This window comes from Gambusia affinis, linkage group LG03 (assembly GCF_019740435.1).
Source record: "Gambusia affinis linkage group LG03, SWU_Gaff_1.0, whole genome shotgun sequence".
In the NCBI taxonomy this organism is placed as follows: domain Eukaryota; kingdom Metazoa; phylum Chordata; class Actinopteri; order Cyprinodontiformes; family Poeciliidae; genus Gambusia; species Gambusia affinis.
In genome coordinates, this window is record NC_057870.1 from 28,745,607 (window position 1) to 28,769,523 (window position 23,917).

The 23,917-nt window shown below is 36.2% G+C and overlaps 3 protein-coding genes across 4 annotated transcripts in view; 1 reads left to right on the top strand and 2 right to left on the bottom strand.

Annotated features, from left to right (window-relative positions):
* Nucleotides 1-5: 5 nt before the first annotated feature.
* Nucleotides 6-9,811, bottom strand: tesca (tescalcin a). The gene is made up of 8 exons (XM_044112577.1): nt 9,553-9,811; nt 8,512-8,581; nt 6,598-6,678; nt 5,409-5,548; nt 2,236-2,297; nt 1,150-1,257; nt 1,019-1,066; nt 6-941 (listed from the first exon to the last, which is right to left on the bottom strand). The coding sequence occupies exons 1-8, from the start codon at nt 9,611-9,613 to the stop codon at nt 858-860; spliced, it is 654 nt and encodes a 217-aa protein (XP_043968512.1). The 5' UTR covers nt 9,614-9,811; the 3' UTR covers nt 6-857.
* A 448-nt stretch (nt 9,812-10,259) lies between these two features.
* On the bottom strand, nt 10,260-18,759 carry fbxo21 (F-box protein 21). Of its 2 annotated transcripts, none has more exons than XM_044111851.1 (12): nt 18,475-18,759; nt 17,843-17,978; nt 16,747-16,856; nt 16,472-16,593; nt 15,675-15,821; nt 15,340-15,473; nt 15,131-15,267; nt 14,013-14,192; nt 13,585-13,717; nt 13,043-13,233; nt 12,754-12,961; nt 10,260-11,491 (listed from the first exon to the last, which is right to left on the bottom strand). In XM_044111851.1, the coding sequence occupies exons 1-12, from the start codon at nt 18,696-18,698 to the stop codon at nt 11,363-11,365; spliced, it is 1,851 nt and encodes a 616-aa protein (XP_043967786.1). In that variant the 5' UTR covers nt 18,699-18,759; the 3' UTR covers nt 10,260-11,362. The 2 variants fall into 2 exon arrangements, with proteins under 2 accessions (XP_043967786.1, XP_043967785.1); XM_044111850.1 differs by having other exon boundaries at nt 12,804-12,961; nt 18,475-18,751.
* A 480-nt stretch (nt 18,760-19,239) lies between these two features.
* Nucleotides 19,240-23,917, top strand: part of nf2a (neurofibromin 2a (merlin)) — a 30,071-nt gene continuing 25,393 nt past the window's right edge. Inside the window, exons 1-3 of the mRNA XM_044111871.1 lie at nt 19,240-19,915; nt 20,964-21,089; nt 21,195-21,317. Coding sequence (XP_043967806.1) covers nt 19,802-19,915; nt 20,964-21,089; nt 21,195-21,317 — 363 coding nt within the window. The 5' untranslated portion in view covers nt 19,240-19,801. The remainder of the gene's footprint in view (nt 19,916-20,963; nt 21,090-21,194; nt 21,318-23,917) is intronic.

The window sequence follows — 23,917 nt, forward strand, 5'->3', positions numbered from 1 at the left end:
ATACTGTCTGAGAAGCAGAAAGGACAAATTACACATTAATCTGTCTGATTGTTCATACTGCTAATTTTTAGTTACCTTTTAGTACCATTTTGGCGCTTTTATTAGGATGCAAACAGCTCATCTGCTGCAAGATTGCCACCTTGATAAACATTGTTGTTCATTTGTTTTTATATTTGACTTTTTAGATCAGGCACGGTATGTGATTTATCCACAAAAATTGTCATATTTTGCAGTTTTTCAGGGGGAAAATAAGAGAAAAATCCAGATATTTATTTTCCACTTTATTTAAAATTCAGTTTTTTGAAATGAGGGGAAAATAAATCATTTCAGTAATAATCAAAAATAGTGTTGTTTTTATTCTTTTATAACAGTAGTGGTTTATTATGTATAGTTTCAGTAGTAAAAACATAAAATATTGTATCCTGATTTATGAGGAGGACTGGTCCTGTTGTCCAAATGCTGAGCACAGTAGATCACCTGTAACATACTTCATCTTATGTGTGAACCTTTTGTTTCAAGGTAAAAATCTTTCATATTGCACATTAGTAATTTCCAAAGCAACAGTGTGAGGTCATAATAAATATAACTAAATGCAATAAAACTAAGAAAAGTTTGAGGAATTTTAAAATATGGAACTGTTTTACAAGCTAACATACAGCAATAAAAAGGCTTTCTATTATCAAACCTGATCTTCACAAGTAGCTTGCAGTTTTGAGAATCTTACTGATTTTTCATATTGAAAACATGTTAGTGCTTGGAAAAGTGTTTTGCTTTTTTCCTTTCCAGGACAGAGGTGGTTCTGCTAAAAACAGCAGCAACATAAAGAGTTCCTTAGACCAACAATTCCCTCAGGTGGCTTATTTTCCACAACGCAGATTAGCGGTGTTCATATCCAGAAAGCGAACATACATCCTGGACTCCATTTCAAGGTTTTTTAGAATCTGTGGACAAGCAAAATGCTGTCATAAAGTCACAAAGTGTATTTAGGTATTTAACAAAGCGAGAAAAAAGTGCTAACCTGTTCAAAATGTTCCAATGTAATTCCTTCGTAGACGTCATCCGGGCCCTAAAGCAACAGGAATCTGTTATTTTGTTGGTCCAACAGTGAGGATGGAATATTAGCGGTGTGGTTTTGGTGACTTCTCTTACCATGTTGGGCATATTTGTGCTCGCCACCTCCAGCATGGCAGCATCTGCTATCGCCCGAGCACCTTCCTGCCCGATGGACCCACTTTCCGAAAGAAGTTCCTCGACAGCCTTGGATGTAAACAGAAAATGAGACTTCACAAAAAAGTTAAAACTATAGAAGAGGAAAATGGCAACTGAAAGAGAAAACATAATTCTTTTTTTCCTCTGAATTCTGACTCTTTTTGAAAAGTTTTGGACAGAATCATTTAAAGAGCTATTTCTGTCACAATGTGAATTATTTGGTTTTCTCTCATGGAAAATACTACTCATCCAGCAATTTTGTTCTCAGTTGTTTTCTTTCCCAAAGCCATTAATTGAGGTAGTGCTACTTTTAATTTTGCATGCTGTCTTTCACACTCTATTAATGTCTATAGGTTTTCCTAAATTTAAAGGAAAAAAGTCTTCCTTTCTATTCTTTTTATAACATATTGTGATATTGCTCACTAAGTGACCTCAATCCTTTAATGGTCCCTAAACCTGTAGATTTGGTTAACCTTCTCTGTTGGGACTAATTATACACTACTTTTGACAATGAGAGTGTGCACACACTGATTCATCTTATAGCTGCTAAAGCAAGACAACATAGAGCAAGTCATTATATCCACAATAATTTAGGCTTGGCAAAATAATCAGTTAGAAAACATGTAATTGAATTGACTTCCAGTGCACTGTGCATGTTTTACTGTTTCCTTTCACCATATTTGACCTCAATCTAGTTCAGATGCATTAAAAATTATTATGACAAAGAAAAATATGCCATGCATCAAATGGGACAGAAATCAAATTTTCTTATCTTAAGAGCTTTGGACTCAAGGTCACCTTTTGTTTGAGAAAACTGTCATTTTACTGACTAGAGTTAGCTTAGCTTTAATTGAATTAATTTCCAATTTTATAACAGTAGAGATGCTTTACTTCCAGATCTGCATGCAGCCATGTTTATTCTAAGTAAAGCTGAGTGTCCATAATGGGTATCTGCTGCATGCAACCATATTTCAAAACAAGGATTAATGTAATCAACGTTAAATAAAGCACATAATGAGCACCTACCTTTCTGTACTCCTCCAGCGTAATTTTGCCATCACCGTCGGTGTCGTGCATGTTGAACAGGACTGGAAAAACAAAACAAAACAATTAGATTTTTGAGGAAATTTCCACCCACAAATTATGGGATTGCGCCAGAGGAAGTTGTGATTACAGGGCCTGTCATGATGATTCAGGGATAAGATAATGAAGCAGATCCTTCAAACCGTAACAGGATTACGACTGACACTGCAATGCCCAGAAAACCTTTTTGTTCTCCTCAAAGTTACTGTAGTTTAATTGCTCAAATGGTTCGTTCACATATCAAAGACCTCTGGATACTTTTAAAGATAGAGATGTAGAATTGTTTGATTCAGATGGATGGAAATAAAACTTCTGCGCCAACAAAAAACAAAATGCAGAGTTCATATGACTGATAAAAAGGTGTTTAGTCTGATTAGACTAAACAAAGATGTATTTTTGCTTGGGAGAAAAACAATTGGATTCTTCAGACATCAGAGAGTACATTGCTTTTGAGTTCTTATCTTACACTTTTATCTTGTTGAAACAGGAGTCTGTAATCCTCTTACTCAAATATTGAGTTCATTTCTCAAGTTGGAGGAAAGACGTTCTTTGTACAAACTAGGAAACTCTGGTCTAAACATATGTTTTCCAATAAACATATGGTAAACATATGTTTACTAAAACTAAGGCTTTTAGTTCTTGTTATACTTACAGGAAGGAATACTTTTATTTTTCAGGCAGTGACTTTGTTTTTGTCATTTTCTCATCACACCAAAGAAATATTATCTTACATAATATAGGTTTTGGTACCCAGGGTGCCTTGCAAAATGTTTATCTATATACTTGAACCTTTTCACATTTTGTCATCTTATAATGTAAGTATCAACTGCTATGGGCTATGGCAATTTATGTGATGAAATTGGTTCATAAATGGAAGCAAAAGGTTATAATTTGCAAAAGAAAAAACATGCGAGTATAGGGTTTCAGCTATCAGTGTTTTGTGATATTTCTCCATCAACTTTGCTCACCTAAAGTCAGACGATTTTGCTAATTCTTTAGAAAATACATTTATCTCTGTCACATTGCTTGGAGTCTATGAATGTAACTTGCTAAGTCTTGACACAGATTCTTAATTGGTTTTAAGTCCAGGTTTAACACTCAATGTGTTAATTCAAACCATCCCAATGTAACTCTTGTTTTTATGTTTAGTGTTGTTGTCCTGTTGCCAGGTGAACATCCACCCCCGTCTCAAAACCTTCACAGCCTTTAACAGGATTTTTTCCAGGCTCCTGAGGTCTATCCCTCATTCATCAACTGTGACAAGCTGTCTTTTCTCCAGACAAATGTGGCCTCATCATGATGTTGCAACCATGATGCTTTACTGAGGGGGTGGTGTGTTCAATGTGATGTAAAGCTGGTTCTCAAACCAATGTTTTACATAATGCTTTCTTTCAACAATGTAATGCACAGAATTGATAAATATCCTGTCAATAAATTATCCTACATGAGCTGTGGATCTCTGCAACTCCCCCAAAGTCACTATGGGTTCCTTAGCTGGTTCTATGTTTAATTAGGTTCTTCACCAGGCTGACAGCTTGGATGGACTGATGAACTGGGATGTATTTTTATGACTTAACCCTGCTTCTCCACAGGTCTCCGTGCCATGTGTTGTTCAAAACAAACAAAAAAACTAACAAGCAGAAAACACTCTGAGGCCTTCAAAAACTGATGAACTATTTACTAATTATTTGACGGCTGCACTATATTTTATTTAAAGGTACCAGAGGAAAAGTGGTTGAATTAAATCAAACATACATTTTTCATATTTTTATTGTTTTTAAATCCCTGATCAATTTTCATCCATCTCACATTTTCTCAAACACAAACAGCTTCACAGAGTGCAACAGGAAGTGATGCAATGCATCTTACTAAGTCACAGCCACTACTGATACCCAAAAGGAGCTTCTTCTTACTGGTTGGAAAGAGCTGCAGGCAGCTGACTGCTACTTGGGAAATGCTTAAGTGGAGATAAATAATTAAATACTAGAAATACAGACAAGTTGTAAATTTCTCCTTTTTTACAATTTCTGGATATTCTAAGCCTTTTTTTTCTTTCCTTCACTGAGAGAAGATAAAAGAAAAACATTAAATGAGCACTTTAAATTTTCTGTCTTCCAACATGTTCATAACAAATAAAATCATAAAACATCATTCACAATATTTTCCAATGGGATGTCTTGTGATTTATCACCAAAAAGTTAGCTTTGCTTTGCATTTTGCTCAAGTCAGGATCTGATACATGATTTGATCATTTTACTCTTAGAGATGTTCACGTCTGTGGTGCATATGTAAAAAAAATTATGTAGACATTCAGGAAGAGCTGCAAGTCAGAATGCAAAAGCATGCAGGATTTCCTCTTCTCACTGAGATTAAACTGCATGCTAACTCTGGCTGAGCTTAAACTGAACTGAAGCATGGCTAGATATAATTAAGTACAGACTACTCAGAAAATAAGCTGAAATATATATTTTTTTTAAGTTCTCTGAGTAAACCAGATATGACTATGTATTGATGTATCTTGAGCAACAAAACCTGAGTTGCAGAATCAGTGTAAGTGTGACTATAAGTATGTACTGCATAAACATAAAAACTGTAATTAAGTCTTTCACTGTATAGCAGTTTGCTTTGAATAGGAAAAATAGTTCAAGCAACTAAAAGGAAAACTCCTACCATTCTGTCAGTTTTCAGATTGCAAACATCCCAATAAATATATATTTTTTTCCATTATCTAAAATGTTTCATAGTTTGTATGTCACTGAGACCCCAGGAAATGCACAATATTATGGCAGGGTATTAGTTGTCAAAATATAAAACAAGTTAAAGGGGAAGGAATATGTGGAAAAATGTATCTTGAAAGAGATAAAGACATAGTTAACTAAAACTAATTACCAACTGTTTGCCCCGAGGTCATGCATTTGTCTTTGTGACATTTATACTTGTGAGTTTGTTGTGGCCACATTCACACGATGAAATACCTTTTGAGCTGCTTAGAAGCAACAGCTGACATGCCGTTACAAATCCTCTGCTCATTCACACACTTACATGAGTCGTGTTGTACTTTTGGCCTGGTGTTCTGAGCAGACCAAGTTGTGTTGTAGTAAAAATGTTTTACTCACAGCAAACCTTCTGTTTTCTCATTGCCACCCTCTCCTCCGCTGATGTTTTAATACTTGGAGGACGGAAGTGGGACATAACCATTAGGAACTCCTCAAAGCCGATTTCCTCATATGATCCCAACTCATTATTATGCTGGTTCCTGTATTTCAATCAAAAGCATTGAAAATCACCTAATTATTGTTGATAAATGTAAAACAAATTAAATCTGTAAACTACCTCACTACTGCATTAACTAGTTGCAATAACATTTTACCCACATGATATCCTCCACATGACTTGTGTTTTAGAGAAGTGAAATCACATGACTATACCACAAACCAATGCAGAAGAACACTCCAGCGAAAGACTACTTTAAAACACACTGATGTTTGTAAATCAGTCAAATTCTCATCATTCTCTTGCAAAAACACAAGAATGTTCAACTTTGGATTTCTAAAGGCATCTAAAATACTCAAAAATGTCTACCAAACTCCACTAAGTAATAAGTAGGCCCAACAGATTTTCTTTATTGATTATTGAATAATACACATTTTCCTCCCATCTGCCTAAAACTGAATACAGTTTACATTTTCACAACTGCTGTTTGTGGAGAAACACTAAGAAAACAAAACTCTTTTGTAAGTGTTTAAATAGTATTACGATTACATTCAGTCAAACTGTGGAAGTTGAAAACAACTCCCACCATGTAGCAAGTAAAGAACAACAACTTTACTGAGGTAAAGCCACACTCCTCTGGGATGCTTCCTGCTTTTTAATTCTGAACTTTTTACATGATGTATAATGCAAATGCATATAAACTCCAATTGATAAGTCAAATACTAAAAATTCAGAAATGTTTCTACCCTATTAAATGCAGTTACCATATTTTCTGGAATATAGAGTGCATCTTAATATTGAATTAGAAAATGATTCAGTATTATTTTCTAATTCATATTGAATTAGAAAATATTAATTTTGAATTAGATAAATTTAATATTAATCCTAATATTCTCTTTATTATGGATTCTATTTATCCAAACTAATGTAACACAATAAAAATTTCTACATGTGGATCAGTAAATGGTAGTGCTTTAAAAAACATCACCTTGACAATTATCTTTGTTGAAAAAATTATAACATTATTTTAATTGAAAAGCCATTAGTAACAGAAAGTCCACATGGGATATGGTGTTGTTTGACTCTACCCACCTTTTATCAAAGAACGCCTCAATAATTTCCGTTCTGATGGGGTTATCGGCCAGAGTTGGTATATTCTTCAGGTGTTCTCTTCTGCAATGCAGCAAGAAAAAGTCCATTATTACAGAACAGGACATCGAAGGACAGTCTCTGCATTTTTAACTGATTTTCAGTTAATTTTATAAAATGTAGCTTGGATTTCTTTCATTCTGGTATTGACAGAACTTAATGTTCATTAATTAATGAGTACCATATATAATTTTATAATTTTCAATGCAGTGCCATTCCCACTGTCTATAAATTGTACGGTCTTTACCTTTAATATTTCTGATGTAACTAATGTAAATAAAGACTTTTTAATTAACTTTTCAAATTGATATGATTATCTGAGTACTTTTATTTCAGATTTCTTGACTTTATTTTTCTCTAGGGAATTAATATGACATTTGTCTTAGCAGTTATTCAAAATGGGAAAGACTCGAGCATATTTACATGAGTCAGATGTGTTTTGCTCTTCAGAAATCAGGTAATTGCTACCAGAAAATTGCTGCCCTCATATGCTTGCTCATATCTACTGTCAGAGCATTAGCTAGAAAGCCTAAAACAAGTGGAACAATAACAAACAAGGGCCCACAGTGCCACAAAACCGTGTGAGGACAAAGAAGGGAAGACAAATCTGCAGACCTCATTCTTAGATCATTGTAGCAAATAGTGTTATGTTTGACTCACTAAATCTTCAAAACAGGCGATTAGATGAGATCAACATGCTGGTGTCATACTGAGGTTGTTATCCCCAACAAAATTAGGTACCTTTGCTAGAAAGAACTGTGTCAATTTCAACCAATTAAACATGAAAACAGTTTGTTTTACTTTTGTGAAGCAATAAAACAGGAGTGTTGTTTCCTGTTTGTTCAGCTAGAGGACTCCCACTAAAAAAATAACACCTATGTTATCATGTCCTCTGTTGCTCTGACGGTGGTGTTATTCTCAATTACTGTAAAGCTCTAAGATCGTTTGCATAAAAAATAAAAAATGCACCTTTCTGAATGCAACTTCTTGTTTGAATTAAAATAATTGTAATATTAATAGCATTCATGATTTAATTTTCCAAAAGTAAACAATTTTACTTTTTAATTGTACTGTAAACAATTTTTTGTGTAGGTCTAGGTTTTAAGAAATTGACACAGATATTTGGACCACTCTGTCAGCCGATTGTGGATTCAAGCAAATACTAATGGGGAACTATCTGTGTAAAACAGACATTTCCTGTCCTATTATCACAAACATAAACGTGGCATTTTTTTAAGGCTATTGGGGCTTGAACTTATATTGTCTGGTTTTGTCAGATTAAAATTCATATTTTGGTAATAAAGGCTTTCATGTTTGGTGTGACAATGAAACAGATTATACTCATGTGAAGAATCACCTCATACCCACTGTCAAGTGATTCTATGGGCTTCTATTTTTAATCAAGTGGGAACCTTATCAGAATGCACTGCATCAAAAAGTCTAAAACAGGGGTCTCAAACTCCAGGCCTTGAGGGCCGCAGTCCTGCAGTTTTTAGATGTGCCACAGGTACAAAACACTGGAATGAAATGGCTTAATTACCTCCACCTTGTGTAGATCAGTTCTCCAGAGCCTTAATTATTCTATTCAGGTGTGTTCCAGCAGAAGCACATCTAAAAGTTGCAGGACTGCGGCTCTCCAGGACTGGAATTTGAGACCCCTGGTCTAGAACATTCAAAATAATAGTCCAGTGGCTACCAAGCAGTAAATTAGTTGAATTGCTGTATTTATTGGACAATGTTATTTAAAAAAAATGCACATTAACCTTTTTTTAATCAGGCAAATAAGTGTAGAGGGACTGTATGAGCTTCATTATGTTAGACATAAAAAAAAATAAAAAAAACACACTGAAACATTACCTTAGTGTTTTTTCATTTCCACTCAGCTGCTGAAATCGCATGTGCAGGTTTTTAATCTGCTCGATTGAAACTGAAGAAACAAAGACGTTTATCATTAACATGTAAGCCAATATTCTCCCCCCAGTTACTCACAGTTCAATGAATCCAGGAGCTAAACATGGATTAAAACCTTGATAAACAAGAGTGAATTTGCACTTAAATGGTTCCCTCCTGATGCACGTTTTTACTGCCTGAAACACTGATCAGGTCCTGCTGGCAAAGTAAACAAACCATCCTTAGTAACTGCATCTAAAATGATTCTCAGAATCATTAACGCCATTGGAAAGTTTTAGCAGTGTATTCTCTGTCAAATAAAGTCAGCAGCTGTGTCCGCTCAGAGTGTGGAGGTGAGTTATATCTATGGCCTCACACAGACACCAAAACAGACTGTTGTTCTGGATGGGTGGAGTCACAGCTCAACACAGCAAGCTCATTTAAAAGAACACAACTTGCGCAATAAGACACAGACAAACAGGCTGAACAAGAACAACTATGCGCTCTGAGATCAGTTATCTGCCAATGCAATTGAAATTCCAATGCTTACAGAACAAAGAGGTTCCTAAGTCTGCAACTACGTCTAAAAAGAAACAAGACTATAGCTGTAACCCTTATGGAGACAAAGGCATTAAACAGTCCAAAGTCTCCTTCAGATAGCATCAATAAAGTTGGCCACAGTCGAAGATGGATGCGCTCAACGTACATGTCTGCACATGTGAAGGTATTCCATTAATTCTTTCCTCAAACACTTCCACCGTCATTATTATAAGTAGGTGTGACAGCTGCATTGGCTTTTAAAACTAAATGAATGCTCCAACTTCTTCAGGTTTAATTTTAACATCTACACATGCTGTTACATTTCTGAATATGGTCGAAAACATAACATAGATAAATTAAGAAGAGCATTTCTTGTGTCCCTCACACCAGCGTATTTCCCACTGTGGCGTTGTCAAACACCACCATACCCACCAAAATTAACAGATGTCTTGTTTTTCTTATACTTACATCCAGTTTTCCCCACCATGTTCTCGTATTGGTACTCGGAGTGTGTTTGTGTGGCTCCCATCTCTCCGGCTGTCTGAGCGGTGCGTCGAGGCGCAAGGTCTACTTGGACTGGCTAAAACTTTTACACACTTGCAGCTTTATCTCACTTCAGTGGGCAGGACATTGCTGATGTATTCTGCTGCCTCCATGTGGAGCGTTTTAGCATTTTTCGAAAAGAAATTAACAACTTACAGCTTAAATATCAATTCTTACATTCGCATAATAAAGATCCGCAAACATCCACCAAACAAGTGTTACTCTCTCAATCTGAACGCTTACTGTTTTATATCAGTTAGGAATACCAAGATTATTTGGTTCTATTTTGTGGAATGCATTTCCTTCTACAGAAAGACACCCCGGCCCACATAATGCTGTCACTACTGTACTTTAAAGTTGGAATTACGTAGGTCTTGTGCCTTAGGCAAATTTCCTATAAACAAATTCATCTCTGGGACACATGGGTTCCAGTTGTAGTAGGAACTGGGAAATTACGTGTCGTGCAAAAATGAATGGCTCGTTACCAGGCCTGTTCAGAGCTGATCCCCAACGATGCATCTAAAGGTTGCAGGACTGGATTTGATCACCCGCTTTAGGCATTTCTGGCGTCTGCTGATGTGCCTTCATTAAATTCAGACTTCGTGAAAATGACAAGCTTGCAAAGCTGGGAATTCATAAATTGTTAAAACACATTTATTATGGAGTTTAAGAGGAATAATCTTGCCAAGCCAGACCTAAAACACTCTTTACTCTCATTTAATGTTAGATTTGTGTTTTTAATACACTACAGTTGAAAATCTGTTTTCCACTATAGACTCTGCGAGACATTAGGTTTTGGGGGGAACCTTCTGGCCTCTTTCTTGCCTTTATCTTGGGCTGTTTTTGCATATGTTCCCACAATAAAGTAATAAATGCATTATTTATTTTAGAGAAAAAAACAACAGAGAATCTTGAAACACTTTATTTTTTGTAGTTTTCACCAAGCTTAGACTCACTGCTATTTCAAGTCGTCGTGATTTTGGCATTCCATGACAGACATCCTGAGTCTTGGCATCGTACATATTTCACATGTAAATATACAGAATAAAAGGTAAATGTAGGAATGTGAAAGTCAAACTTTCATAAGTGCATGATACTCTGTTAAATCATGAGTTAAAACTATTGTAATCATTTTTTTTCAGTTCTCTGGTGTGGCACTGGGTTTGTATTCTGCAGCATGGTGCTGGATGCAGGAAAATGTAGGAACACAAGCATTCTCTGAATTTGGGAAGGAAGGATTTACAGCACCTGGATAAACATCCTGATTTTTCTAGTCCACTTAGCTGCTTACTTGAAGTTATTTTTTTTTTCCTTTTACTTTTGGGTTGTATTTTATTTGACTTTTTAAAATCAAACTGATCTTTTTTGACTGGATTAAAATTAAATGAATATGTGTTACATCATGTAGAAATAGTATTTGTATCCAGTGACCTCAACTTTGTTTTTACAGCAGATAAATGGTTGTATTTGAACATGTCTCAAAGCAATAACAATAACCATCTTTCCTTTAAAAAACAAAAGAAGTCCTAGTCTCTGAGTGCTATAAAGGAACAGCTAGGATGATTGTAAATTGAGTAAGAGGGGAACAGGTATTTGTTAACCCTCGTCAGCAGGACCACTTGCTACATCGACTTGAACTGGTGGCTCATTTGTTCAGAGGCAGAAGTGTCATTTCGGCTGACAGATCCAGGAGTCATTCTGTGGTAGAGCTCTTGCACTGTGCTCAGGGTTTCCCTCATGTCCTCAGGGTATCGTGTCTGCAGTTCTTCATTGGCAACGTAATGGGTTTCGGCAAACTCAGAGAAGTAGCGGCCCACCTCCGGGTGCCCAATCTCAAGAGGGGCAGAGTGGGGCTCCAGGTTCTCTGAGGAATACCAACGAACACACGTCACTGCAATGCTACATTGGTTAAATACACAACGTAAGAGTGTTTTTAGTCAATACCGCTTCTATAAAAAGAGGAACAAGCAACAGCGTTTTACAAAATCCAAAAAAATGTTGTGGCTTTGAGAAACATAGCCAGTACGAAATGTTGAAGTGTTGAAGATTGAACAGAGAAGTTCAAACAATGAAAGTCATGCAGACGCAAGCTGGGAGATTTCAAACATGGGGAAGTAAGTTCAACTCTGTCACAATCAAATATAAGCTTTAGAATAACATTTATAGTTCTGTATACAGAGGTGCAGATAATATTGTTGATGGCCTATAGTACAGTTGTGACATCAGCTTTTAAATAAATCCACCATCAATTGCAGAAGCACAGTATCACACTATTAAAAATCTCCTGTCTTTAAGTTGAGCAATTTATTCATAGGATAAAAACAATCTCCTCTTACTTTTTGCACATCCAACTCAACTTTCTAAAGATTTGCACAAAGTAAAAACAAGCCAATACGCCCCAATAGGAAAAACAGTATGTTCTGTTCTATTTTTAAATGCAGAGCAGCAGGTCAGGTTTGGGTGTGGCTCCTGCAGGTTATGCGAGCACAGCTGATCCTATTCCACTCATCATGTTCACAGTACACATGCTGGGAAAAGAGCTACAGGGTAATTTGCCAGTGTGAGGGATATCAGAGGAGTTAGTAAAGTTCTGCAGCCTAGATATAGTATTGTTTTCATGTTAAAGTGTTTTATGGCTACTCCTTTTGAATAGCAGTAGTACACCTACATGATATGGTTTGGAAGTCTTGATTTTGTTCTTTGTTTCTTGATTTTAAGATTTATTATGTGTTTTTTTTCTTTATTTAAAAATAATTACATTTTCCTTTTTCAAAGTACCTCATGCCTCTTGTGAGGTATAGTGGAGGATGAGTTTGTGGCGTACAAGCTCCCACCTCGACGGGTTCCCTAAGGCAGTGGTTCCCAATTCCAGTCCTCAGGCCCCCTGCCTGCATGTTTTAGGTGTTTCCTTCTGCCACACACCTGGATTGAATCTTTGGGTGATTAACAGGCTCCTGCAGTACTTGGTGGCTGCAGAAGATGTCATGCAATCATTTGAATCAGCTGTTCTGGTATAGAGGCACATCTAAAACATGCAGGCAAGAGGATTTCAAGTTCTCTTTGAGGAATACTTCACATTTTTTAAATAAATTTGATATGCTGCACACCTTTAACATTTAAACCTACAATCTGTGGTTCATCAGGAGAAGCCCCCTGCTGGTGGATATGAGGCGTACCCTGAGCTGCGTAACGACACGTCCCGTCTTGTACCAGCACGTTGTAGAACGGTTGGTTAGCTCCACTGGACAACTGGTGGACCCTCATGGTGTTGATCCACTCCTGGCTCATGGTACATTTAGGATCCCAGCCGTAAATCACACAGTTATACCCCGACCTGGAAGAATTTCAGTAAACAGTGTTTTACAATTCCAGGTAATTTGTCTTTTTGTCTGCGTTGTGTTTTATAGGAACTTACCGCTTGTGTTTCATAATAAGGCCGACTGAATACTGGACCTCCAGGTGTTCAGGAGCGCTGCGCCGCTTCACCTCAGGAGTGACGGGATGCTTCTTGTGCTGGATGTGCTCCAGTGTGTGCTGCACCAAGTAGCCCACTGCTCCGTGCTGGGAAGGATCCAAAGCCTGGATATGCTGCAGGATGTCCAACACCTGGGAGCAAGGTGAAGGAAAATATGTGAAGAGCAGCACAATGCTAAATATTGTGCACTGTGCAGAAATTACGCTATATAGCTATACAATGCTATATATTGTATAGCAATATGTGCTATACAAATATATGCTATACAATAGCAATATAGCATTGCTATTCTGCTATTGTGGTAGCAATATAGCAATTCCTATATTGCTACCACCCAATAGCAATATAGGAAAGTTTTATATAGATTGGTGTTCTTATCATTTTACTCCAGTTTAAGATATAAAACAGTTATTCAAAATTAGACCCAAAATAATAATGAAAAATCTGGTTTGTATTTGAAAACATTTTTGCTCAAGTCTGACCTTTTCTGGCCAGATTCCAAGGTGGAAGTAGAGGCGCGCCTGCAGCAGCAAATACTGAACGTTATCTGGATTGATGGTGAGGTAGAGATCCAGCGAATCCCTCAGCAGCTGGTAAGATTTCTCATTTCCTTCCCTGATGGAAAATGCACACTGCAGATGATGCAGCTTAAACTGAAAAGGTACTTTATATAAAGCAGGCACAGGAAGGGGTGTAACATTTTGTTCAGTATTTTGGGCTCCAAGACTATACTTATACCATCACTGACTGACAACAACAGACCCCTGCAGAAGATAGTTACAGGAGCTGAGAAGGTCATAAGTAATCAATCAATTGATTAGCATGGATTTGAAAGATTAAGATGTCCGTACCTCCAAAATAATCTTGCATCACACATCCTTCATCTAATAACATGAATGGTTCCTCTTACCCTCTTTTGCCGATGTTGAGCAGGTTCCCCACCATCCTGAGCAGCACCTCTGTGGTGCTAATGGCACTGTAGTAATCTGCCGTCACCTGGTGGCCAATGAGGTACTCGCATTCCTTTGCCGTCAGCTGCTTGCCTTTCCCAAAGGCATCAATGTAGACAAAGTCATAGATGTCCTCACTCCTGCATATGGAATGTTCTGTTAACATTTATTTAATAGGCTCAGAAAATGTACTGTGAGTAATGCACTTATATTGAAGCATGGACTTTGCATTTATTATTAAAAAAAATCACTTGATAAGACAGTTTAAATTTCTTGCAATATTTTAGAGTGAGAACAACAAGAAAAGCTCTGATTTTATTTACTATAAATATTAAGAAATGCTTCATGATGCAAATGTAAAAGATTTTGATATATTAAGTTTATCTGTTGCGACAGACTGGCGACCTGTACGGGGTGAACACCGCCTCTTGCCCGGAATGTTAGCTGGAGAGGCACCAGCACCTCCTGACCCCTCTAAGGGACAAGGGTGTACAAAAAATGGATGGATGGACGTTTATCTGTTTTCCAATAGTCAGGGGATCAACAACAAATTGGCAGAAATGGGCAGAAATGTAAAAAAATGTAAGACGGAGCAAGAATACAATGCCAAGTTTAAACGTATTAAAAGGCTCTTTTTTAGTATTCCCACCTCTATAAAAAGCAGAAAATTCAAATATTAATGAATTTAAAAATAGTCAAGGCAGCACTGATTTTTAACTTAACTCTGTCATGTCCTTTGTTGCTAAAGCCTTATTTCAATATAATTGACTTAGAATCACACAGCCAAAAAAAGGGCAAAAGCAGAATTCAGAAATGTACGGTCATTTAGATAAAACATAGTTATCCATTAATAAGCTACAGCTTAAACTGCACTGCCACATAACAGAAATTACACCACTATATCTACATAAGATCACATGATTGTATATTAAAAAAAATAAAAGTGGAAATCGAGAAAGACAACACATGGTCAGTGATTGCTCAATAATTTTAGGCTACTGTGGTAATCTCTGTAACTGAAAGTTTGAAATCAGTGTGTAAATAAGAAAGATGTAAACATTCCAATTTCAAGCCATACCCTCTTGGTCTCTGGCACCAGCGCAACAGGAAGTGGTTGGGAAAGTTGACGGGCTCGAGCTGAACGCCCAGCTTCCGGGCGAGCGTCATGTAAAGGACAGAGAGGCTTATGGGTATACCTGTCCGCCGAAGTAACACCTGGGTGAATAAAGAGTACGGTGAAAATATTTCAGAACAACATATTAGAAAAGGTTATCAGCTGGTGCCTACCTGATGGATGTAGGAGTTGAGCGGGTTGTAGTAGTCGCATTCGTTGCCTTTGTACTGAAGTTGTTCATACAAAACTGCGTTCAGGGCCCACAAGACTTGCCTCTGGAGCTCAAAGTCCTCTGTCATACAGTCACCTTCACACAAGTTAGTTGTTTCAAACAGAGCTCAGCTATTCAGGCTTTACATTTCTACTCACAATATATTTTAAAAGAAACAATAGTGGGTGAAGACCAAAAATGCAAAATACACGCTAAAGGCCCCCAAAAAAGAATAGCGTTTCTAATTTTTTTATTTTTTTTTTTTACCATTTTTGATTTTTTATCGACAACACCTACTGTTAGTGACCCGAAGGCTGGGATGAGAAGGGTTCTTAATTCTCAACATCTTCTTTGCTTTTTCTTCCACATCATCCATTTGTTGTGATATGGACTCCAGTGTGATGTCAGCCAGTGGGTTACAATACTGATCCACCAGCACAGCACCTAGCAAAGCAAATACAACCCAGAAAAGACATGCATGAGGAAAACAAGCAATTATAATTTAAGGTGAGGCAGGAGGACAATACTCTTTTTTTTCGCATCTTGTTTTGACTTGCTTTTCAAAATGTGATTAAAACTCAAAACAATATTTTTTAAGCTCTAAATAAATCCAGAATGAAGAAATTGTGTAACTGTATAACTATAACTGAAAAGATATTTTATGCATCTTCCACTTTTTGTTCATTCAGGGACTGACCCACAGCATCATAGGTTCTCCACTGTACCCAACAGCAGCCATGAGGTACATTTCTACATATTAATCCCTTGTCTTAGACTGGATCAACCTGGATATTTTATATCTTAAGTTAATCCTTGTCTCATCTGTCCAATGTAGACTGTTCCTGTTAAAGTTGCTCTAAGCCTCATAAACCTCAACTCCTTTTGTGAAAGTGGCTAACTCTCTCACACAATAACAAAACCTTGAGGTTATGAAAAAGATGCACTTGTAATCAATCTCTGGTGCTCTATGAAGTAGTTAAAATAATTTCACTTTCAATTAGGAAAATAATACAAAACAAAAACGGACTTGCTGATATGTTGCAACCTTCAGAATAAATTATTTTAATAAGGTAATGGTCAGAACTGATGATTACCTTCCAGAGCCGACTGCTGCTCTGCGGGCTGGGCTAAGAAGGTCTTCAGATTCCTCAGGATGTTCTGCTGCCTCAGGAAGTAAAGGATTTTCTTTGCATAGTATTTTAGGGTCAAGCTTTTCCTGGAAGAGGGTGGAGAGACATGAACATTTGCATCATAAATGAGTGATGCAACAAAGTTTTTGTAATCACAAAGAATTATCTGAATTGACATCCAAACCCCAGCTGATGGTCAAAATCTTCTGTTTTGACTTTGAGCACAGTGTGACTCTCACCTCTTGTCTGAGTTGAGTATGAAGAGGAGCTCATCTTCACAGAAGTGCTCTGGCATCCCGAGTGACTCGATCTCTGCAAAGCTGTCTCCAAGCACCTGGCCAACGCATGGCTGAGTTACAAGAAATCTGGATTAGTTTGCAACCCAGCGAATTCACATTATTGCACAAACATGCGCCCACACAAACTTATCCCTTCCAATTAGGCATGAGCCAATTGGAATGCAATTGCCCAATGTTGAGGAATGCAATTCTCAACATGTGATGATATTTAGAAAAATGTCACATGTTCACTGTAACATGGTAATTACTATAAACTCAACTACAATTTACAGCATAGCTTATCTCCTTTTTTAAATAGAAAAGTGAAAATGATTCCTATTGTAGGAAAATGTATCTCGTAACACGGACAATTAACCATAACCATGTTTCTGTATTATGTATTTTCATGGATACAATTAATGAAATAAACACCAGCTATGTGTAGACATAGTTTTCGTGTGCTTATTGCACAATATAACTTTTCGTAAATAATAGAAAGTTACTTAAATGTTCTCATAGAAAAAGATATAGCCTTTCTAATCATTTTCAATAAAAATCTATTTCAGGAATTAAGTAGACATATAGACCTTTAAATGGCTAACCCCCCTGAAAATATAATTAATACTTGATAGAAACATGCAGGTTCATCGTGGTTTAAAAGATTTACATTTTTATTGTACAACAAATGTTGGTATATGATATTTTAACTTTTTGGACTTTTAAAGGATTTTTTTGTCATTGTGGAGAAATAAATTAGGACATTAAAATACCTATAAGGTTGTAAAAAAAAAGACATATGTTCAGCAGCAGGTAGGGGAGGTGACACACTGTGCAATTCTATGCAGCTGGAGAAATTTCAGTAGTTGATTTTAAGCCCTAGGAACAGTACTACAAAACTTTTTGTTTAGTTTTTAGTAGTATCCAAACTTTTTAAGACCTGGGCATGTGAGTAACCGGTTCATACCTCTTTCCAGGTTAAGGCAGCATTACTGATTCTCCATTATGTCAAATCTGTTCTTGCATAATGATATTACTTCATAAGAAGGTGATTACTTACAACGTCTGTGAAGAATCGCTTTGAAATGGATTCCACTGTCCTTCGTATCTGTATTCCAACTCTATGCCGGGTTACGTATTCCCTAAGCCAGTCACAGCTCTCATTTTGACGATAAAACCTCTGCAGTCTTGGCCATCTGTCGATGTAAGGAGTAAATTTGTAATTTCAGAATGATTTAGTTTTTTTTCTCCTTTTTTGGAGAAGGTTAAATCAGGCTCTAAAACCTTCAAGCATCTTGCTGCAGTAGATGTATCCCTTACAGAAATAACTGATACTGTCAGACTAGCTGAAGGACTACATATAGGATTCAAGGTCAAACAAATTCATTTTAAGGGACTCTGCAAAAAGCAGGTTGTACGTTTTACCAATGATAAATTTTAAAACCTATTTTTCTTACGAAGTTCATAGATGTCCACAGTCATATTGCTTAGCACCGGTGAGATAAGGACAAATTTGGTGCATCAGCAGAATGACAGCTTCCTGTGAGTTCGCAGTAAACGAGCCAACCTTCAAAGCGAAAAGGAGGGTTTCATGACCCTAAAGTTCTGGGTAATATAAGAATTGTTTTCTGAAGATAAAAACGAAATGTTACAAGAATCTGCATAAAGAGAAGCTAAAAATATTTGCAGCACCTGATTTTGTATTGGTGTTCCCAGACCTTTCCTCTTCCATGGCAGACATCGTGCAGCCGTTTGCAGCAGCATGATACGTTACAAACGTCGACATGTTTGAGGACAGGGAAACACAGAATATGCTCAAGCAACTCGGTCGGCAGGTCGGTCAGTTTTTTGGTTTGGGACTCGTAAATGATCCCGTTCAAACTCAGCTGCTCCGCTCTGGCTACAGACGTCGCCATTTTTACTGTTTACCCCGATTACCTCATTGCTGTAGCCCCGCCTCCTTATGGCGCAGGGGGCCTGGCTAAGGGTAGGGCATGTTGCATGTACTGCATTGTGATTGGCAGATCGGTCCGAAAGGAAAGGGCGAGGGAAAAGATGCTGCCTTTAAGTCCTCTTGAAATATATACATATTTCTATGGATTTGTGGGCATAATTTCTAACTGAAGAGTGGGCATATTGCACATTTAACTTATTTTGAAATGATATGTGTACGTGTAATTTTATTTCAAGAAAAACAACAGTTTTTAACGTTTTTTACAGAACATGACAAAATGAAAGAGGAAATATTCCCGTTACCTTTTTTTAGCTACACAACTAAGACTACCAGATTTACTTTACTCAAAAACATAACAGAAAAAATTAATAATTCTAGATATGGTATTTCAGTAGCAGAATAATATCATAATTCAGTGCCCATCGTCCCAAAATTACTTCTATCTAATGTTTTGTTCCGGTAAGTACTACTTTATAGATGGTACGCGAATGCATCACTGCATTTTTAAAGACATCGCTAACAGGTTGTTAGCCGCAGTTAGCTCTTGTTTCCGTTCCAAGTTTTTTTTTTTTTACAGGAAAGTATTGGATGAAATAATTTCATAAATTTACATGGTTTTAGAGGAAATTTTATACGGGAAACTGTATTTGGACGTCTCGATTTTGAAACGACGTTAACTTTAGTTAGCTATCTTATTACTTTTAACCAGCTATCGTTAGCAGCCAGCCTTACTATGCTGTAATTATCTGTTTTTGTTAAACTTTATTTGTTTACCTTTTTGTATTTGTATTTTGTATACAGAGTCTGGTAAATCAGTAACATGTTGCTAAAAGACAAATGATACTTGATTTGTCCTGTTTGCAAATATTGTTAGTACTAGCTGAAAAATCATATCCATGTTGTGTTTACCTGTGGATAACTAACTGTGCTAACTACATTCTCGTATTTCCGAACCATACGATGAACTAATTTAGGGAAGAATGTAGGGCTTTTTTAGTTTATAAGGAATGTCTAAAATATCATTGGTGTATTGAATAGAATAGGAGTGTTTATTTACGAGTCACCATGGCAAGTGCCTTAGCAGCAAAAATAGGATTCAACTCTTTGATTAGAAAACAAGCCAAATACTTTAAAGTAAAGATATGCACCATGGAGTCAGACATGGAGTTCAAGTGCGAGGTGAGTTTGAACAATCTTTCATTTTGTTATTATAAGTAATGCTGTAAACATTCAAGTACGACATTATTGTTCTTCTGCTCACTAATTTCAAATTGTAATGAAACTACAAAAAAATCTTGAATTTATACAGATAAAACGTGAAGGAAGTAGAAATTGTTTGTTGGCTCATAAGCGAGTAAATTCCCATGAAACCAACGTATTTCACCTGCTGAACGCTAGAAGGCAGCAGATGTCAATAAAGGAAAAGGATGTGACGCCCACGCGGTTGCTTAAACATAATTTTTAAGGGATTGCTGTGTTTACCGCATCCCAGTTAAATACTTTTTAGTCAGTAGTTGAAGTCAGGGCTGACCCTGATTCCGTGATTTATATGTTTTCCCCTTTGATAGTGGACAGTTTATGCCAGTTTGCCGGGTTTTTTTGTATTTTTATTTTTTTTTTTAATGAAAGGCAACAAAATTACTTGCAAGCACTATATTTAAAAGGGAGGAACCGTTTCTGGGTAGCAGCTGCTATTTTGGTAATTATACACACCAGCATTATGTTAGTTACAGGTTTCTATTTTCTTGTGTGAAACTCACTATTATCTCACTTATTGGTTAAGTAAGTATTATGTATCTGTAATAAACACATTCCATTATTCTAGATTTATTTTTCACTATCCTAGTTTTATCCTTGCTGCATCAATATTTATATTTGTTTTCATGTTTTTGCATGGTTTGTTTATATCAACTTCAGCTATATTTGGTATTGTTTGACCATTGTGTTGTTTAATCTAAAATGACAAAAATTAGGAAAACATTTTCATTTCACTTATTAAGAGCATAGGAAAGTCCTTGTGTGTCTCACTGGGTGGGATTTTACTACTTGCACCTTTTTGGCTACAAAGCCTTGTAAAACCAAAGGAACCTTTGATTTTATGACATTTTACTCATCTCCAACTTAAAATAATTTGAATAGGAAGTTTTATATTAAATACAGCATGTTGAAAAGATTTTAAATGTATTTAATTTTATTTTTTTTTTAAATATCCATCTTTAACTTTTAGATGAAGTGGAAAGGAAAAGATCTTTTTGACTTGGTGTGCCGGACTTTGGGACTGAGAGAAACCTGGTTCTTTGGGCTCCAGTACAGCATAAAGGACACAGTGGCTTGGCTGAAGATGGAAAGGAAGGTTGTTGCGCCACTTTTTTGTTTTCCTAAAATACTTGTTCATTTTCTACTGGAATTATTTGATCAATTATGTGTTATTGTTGTTGTCTTTGGTTTATGCTTACAGGTTTTAGACCAAGAGGTCTCAAAAGATGAACCAATCACCTTCCACTTCCTGGCCAAGTTTTACCCAGAAAATGCTGAGGAGGAGCTAGTGCAAGATATCACTCAGCGCCTCTTCTTTCTACAGGTAAGCCAATTGTCAATTGTATTTTTTCATATCCTATTCTATTCTGCTTATACAATTTTAACTAAAATAACAATTTAGTGAGTTTTTTAATTTAGTTAGTTTTAGGAATTCTTACAGTTAGACATAAAAGCACAAGTTGGTATTAAGTTAAGTAGAAATTTGAAGCTACAGATGTTACCAGCTAATCTAACTCAAGATTGTTTAATCGCGTTTGGATAGTGAACACATTTTTTAATTGTTTTTGGTGCTCCCACTAAGTCTGGAAAATAGAAAATATGATCTGATCATTTTTCAAGTCTGTAAAAATGAATATGCAAACTCTATGTTTGTTAATGTTTTATAGAACATGACAGTTTATAAAGTGAAGGTTGTGTACTTAAATGCCCAGAATATCATAAAAATGTCAGAAGGATCTGGAAAATGAGTCTACAAAAAGCAAAAACCTGGAGAAATATATATATTTTTTCTTCTAAAAAGGTGCTTTAAGGTAAAGCATACATGAAAGCAGGTGCAACCATCAAGGTAAATAAAATCTATGCTTTTAACAAGTGTGACACTTAAGGAAGAGAACTGTCAGCCTCTTGAGGTGAAATAAAGTCTATGTATTTAAGATGATTTAGTTCATTTTTAACTGAAATTCTTTTTGTGCATCTGTAGCTTCCATCTATTATGTCTCAATGCCTACAGGGGGCACACGTCTAGTTTTTTCTGAAAGATGTTCATCAGGACCCTCTAATGCACCTTTTCTATCGTTCTACTCTGATCATGTGCAGCCATGTGAAATCAGGGGACCACATATTCCTGCTGACCTTTACATTCAGTAATACTTCCCTGGGGCATTCCTACAGAGCTTACCCTATCACTCTTTTAGCCAGAGATGAGATTTGGTGTTTTGCTATAATCATCCAGTGCTACCTGTTAGTCATTTACCAATTAGGCTTTAAAGTAAAGCTAGGTGATAAATCGATTAATTGACTTATCACGTAAACAGTTAATTGATTAATTGATTATTTTTCATTATTTTTGTTTTTGGAAAATTTTAATTTTTTTCATCAATGGACTCCTTTGTTTTTCATAATTCAGAGGCCCACCCTGTTGTTTGACCAGGGCATGTTTTATGTTTGTTTTACATGTATATTTTACAGCTTCTTTTTATTTTGACTTTGAATATAGTTCAATTCTACAATAAAATAACTCAGACTAAGATAATTATTATTTTTTTTTTGTAAGAAAATGAAGTCAGAATGTTACAAAAATTGTCACAATAATATGAGAAGGAAGTAAAATGGCAATAAAGTTGAAATGATACAAGAATAAAGTTGTAATATTAGGAGAATGAAGAAGAAATTTTATGAGAATTCCCAACATGTTAATGACCAAAAATTTGTAATCCAACCCGATCAAGATGAAATGTTTTCTTGTAATTTTAAAATGTTATTCTGGCAAAATTATGTCTTTATTCTGCTAACTTTGTGACTATGTCCACATAATTAAACAAAACCTTTTTTAGCATGGCCTCAACAATATGTTGTACATCTCACAGAACAGATGATTGAAATAAAAATCACTTTTCTTTTTAGAAAAGAAACCGAGAAAATTTTTTTTTAGCAGAATTGAATCTGGTATGAAAAAAATCTGACATTTTATTTTAATCCATATTGCCCCAAAATACTTTGTACTTATTTACATAATCCTAATGTAATCTTAGAAATTATCTGTTGTGCTAGTTTATTTTAGTAGCAAACTATGTTGCACTTCTGTTCTTTGGCATATACTTTAAATGTTTATCTATACTCTTACTTCATTTGAATCCGCTTGAGTTAATTTATTGAGAAAAGCCTAACAGCCTGATTACTCAGTTAAGACAACACACAGCCACGAGTAAGAAGAATATAAATGCTTAGTGCATCACACTGCCTGCCTGCTTATTTCTTTGCTCTCATTAATTCCAATAATGTCAGGAGGCGGCCCCCGTTCAGATAATGTCACAGGCGTGACAGCTGGATTAGTGCTTATCAGAAATGATCACCGATCCAGATACGTACACACTCAAGCTCACACCTCGCAAATTCAAGCACTTACTACACCAACAGACACATGCACATCTCCGTCACAACAGGCTGGGATGATAACGTGCTCTCATTTGTAAAGGGAATGGCATCCTTAGCTCTTAGTGCTGGTTATGATTAAGGTTGTCACCTTTGGCTCCGCACCTTTGTTACTTCAAAACAAGAATAGACAGCTTGACTGGCTCTGTAAATGACGAGGTCTGAAGCATGAAATTGCCCACTTATATAACCGCTGCTACAGCATGTTTGCCCCATCTAACCTGAAAATCTGCTTTTGTGATGTATATGTGGTTATGCAACTTAGGTTTGCAAATCAATTAGTTTGAGTGATGATGGAGTTTAAGAATGAAACGTCTGGTGGAAAGATCTGCTTTCATCTTGGTTGGAGTGAATTCAAGCTTGTTAAAAACAATGTTATTACTGCGAGTTCTGAGAGTTTAATCAGCACTTTAAACTTGGATGTGTCTTTTCTTGTTATATGAAGTGAAGATTTAATTTTACTTTATCATATTTTAGAATAAAACAAAAAAC